This window comes from Geospiza fortis, unplaced genomic scaffold (genome assembly GCF_000277835.1).
Source record: "Geospiza fortis unplaced genomic scaffold, GeoFor_1.0 scaffold2, whole genome shotgun sequence".
Classification (NCBI taxonomy): Eukaryota; Metazoa; Chordata; class Aves; order Passeriformes; family Thraupidae; genus Geospiza; species Geospiza fortis.
In genome coordinates this window covers 3,457,530-3,459,724 of record NW_005054366.1, presented here as the reverse complement: position 1 = coordinate 3,459,724, position 2,195 = coordinate 3,457,530, and the positions used below count along the sequence as shown (strand labels likewise).

Sequence of the window (2,195 nt, the reverse complement as noted above, 5' to 3'; positions counted from 1 at the left end):
ACACGGGCCGGGCTGCAGCAGGGAGCACAGCCCGGGGGCGCTGGGGCCGGACAATCCCCCTAAGGCCATTACAAACGTGGGTGTGGGATGCAGGTGCAGCTCAGCATCCCTGCTCCTCCGCCCGTTCCCCAGGTGAGGGCGGCCCCAGGGCGGCTGGGGGGTTCAGGACTGCAGCGCCCTGGCCTTGCGTGGGTTTGTAGATTCTCCTGCAGCTGGGTCTTTCCCCAGCAGGATTTCCCCTCGGATTTGCCTCGCCAGTGGCATGGCTGTGCTGAGGACACATCGTGGCTGGGTTCCTGGTGTTCCCAAAGCTGTTTATTGCAATGACGCAGCCTGGGGTGGGTCAGGAAGTCAGGTGGGTCTGGAAACAATTGCTGCCAGCTCTGTGTGGGGTGTGACCGTGACCCCAGTGCAGGATGTCACTGTGACCGTGACCCCTGTGCAGGGTGTCACTGTGACCATGCCTCCTGTGCAGGATGTCACTGTGCCCCCAGTGCAGGGTGTCACTGTGTCCCCTGTGCAGGATGTGACTGTGACTGTGCCCCCAGTGCAGGGTGTCACTGTGCCCCCAGTGCAGGGTGTCACTGTGTCCCCTGTGCAGGGTGTGACCGTGCCCCCTGTGCAGGGTGTCACTGTGCCCCCTGTGCAGGGTGTGACCGTGCCCCCTGTGCAGGGTGTCACTGTGCCCCCTGTGCAGGGTGTCACTGTGACTGTGCCCACTGTGCAGGGTGTCACTGTGTCCCCTGTGCAGGGTGTCACTGTGACCGTGCCCACTGTGCAGGGTGTCACTGTGACCATGCCTCCTGTGCTCCCCCCACAGCACTACTTCACCGTTAACTTCAACCATGAGAACCAGAAGACGCTGGAGCTGAGGACGGAGGATGCCAAGGACTGCGACGAGTGGGTGGCAGCCATAGCTCACGCCAGGTGTGCCCCGTGGGTGAGGGTCGAGGTGAAGCTGTGCTGAGGGTGGCTGGGGAGCAGGGTGAGTTGGACACTGCCAGAGGGCAGAGCAGGACGCCTCTGCCCCCCTGATGCTGAGGGGGGGCTGTGCTCAGGTGCTCCCCTGTCCCTGTCCCCATCCCAGTCCCATGCCACCGGCCCCCTGGCAGGCTGGCACTGCTGAAAGCCCTTTGGGAAGGGATTCTCCTGGGATGGCAAACCTGGTGAGGACAGGGATTGTCAGGCTCGTGTCTGTGCCCTGGCAGGGCTGGCACAGCCCAGCTGCCACGGAGAGCAGTCAGGAGCCAGCACAGTGCAGGTGCCTCTGGGGAAGGAAGTGAGCTGTGGGAGCAGGTGGGAGCTGTGTGCAGGGAATGGGACAAACAGCATCCCCTGCAGCCCCTGCCCGGAGCAGGGAAAGGGACAAACAGCATCCCCTGCAGCCCCTGCCCGGAGCAGGGCCTCGTAGGAGCTTGTGCCACACAGTGTCCTTCCTCAACTCTTGGAACGTGGCTGGTTGCAGAGGTTTGGCCACGGGTGTTTGGGGTCCTTTTTGACTCCTGTGGTTTCACTAACGTTTGCCCTGTCCTCTCTGTTTGCCCCCTGTGGGAGCCCATTCCCTGCCCATGGGGCCCTGTGGGAGCAGCAGCGCTCCCAGCTGCAGGAGCTGCCCCAGGCTCGCTGCCCTGCCGGGCTGTGGGCAGGGAGGAGCAGGGAGATCCCCAAGCCCCCATCCCGGTGCTGGGGGGCCGCAGGGCAGGCTCGGGGCAGGGATGCTCACGGCCGTGTCTGCTGCAGCTACAGGAACCTGGCGACGGAGCACGAGGCGCTGATGCAGAAGTACCTCCATCTCCTGCAGATCGTGGAGACCGAGAAGACTGTTGCCAAGCAACTCCGGCAGCAGATCGAGGACGGGGAGATCGAGATCGAGCGCCTCAAGGCCGAGGTGAAGCGCCCCTGGATGCTCTGCCGCTCCTGGGGTGATCCGTGGGGGACGGGTGCCACCCCCGCCCGGGCAGGGGGGTCACCACCGGGGGGGTTCTGCTTCTTTCAGCGGCACAGCGCTGGCCCTTCTCCCGCAGGAGGGCCCGGGCAGCGCCTCCCTTGGGGGTTTTCCTGGCAGGAGGGGTGCAGCGAGGGGCTGTGGCTGTGCCCCCCAGCACTGAGCCTGTGGGGGCTCGGGAGGGGCCCTGGAAGCTGCTGGAACACGGAACGGTTCACTCAGCCGGGAGCGCTGGGGAGCGGGCTGGGGA

The 2,195-nt window shown here is 65.2% G+C and overlaps 1 protein-coding gene across 1 annotated transcript in view; it reads left to right on the top strand.

Moving 5' to 3' along the window:
• The first annotated feature begins 460 nt into the window (after window positions 1-460).
• The window catches only part of RASGRF1 (Ras protein specific guanine nucleotide releasing factor 1), an 18,592-nt gene continuing 16,857 nt past the window's right edge, over window positions 461-2,195 (top strand). The window contains exons 1-2 of the mRNA XM_031059672.1: window positions 461-927; window positions 1,741-1,922. Of these exons, the coding sequence (XP_030915532.1) occupies window positions 461-927; window positions 1,741-1,922 (649 nt within the window). The remainder of the gene's footprint in view (window positions 928-1,740; window positions 1,923-2,195) is intronic.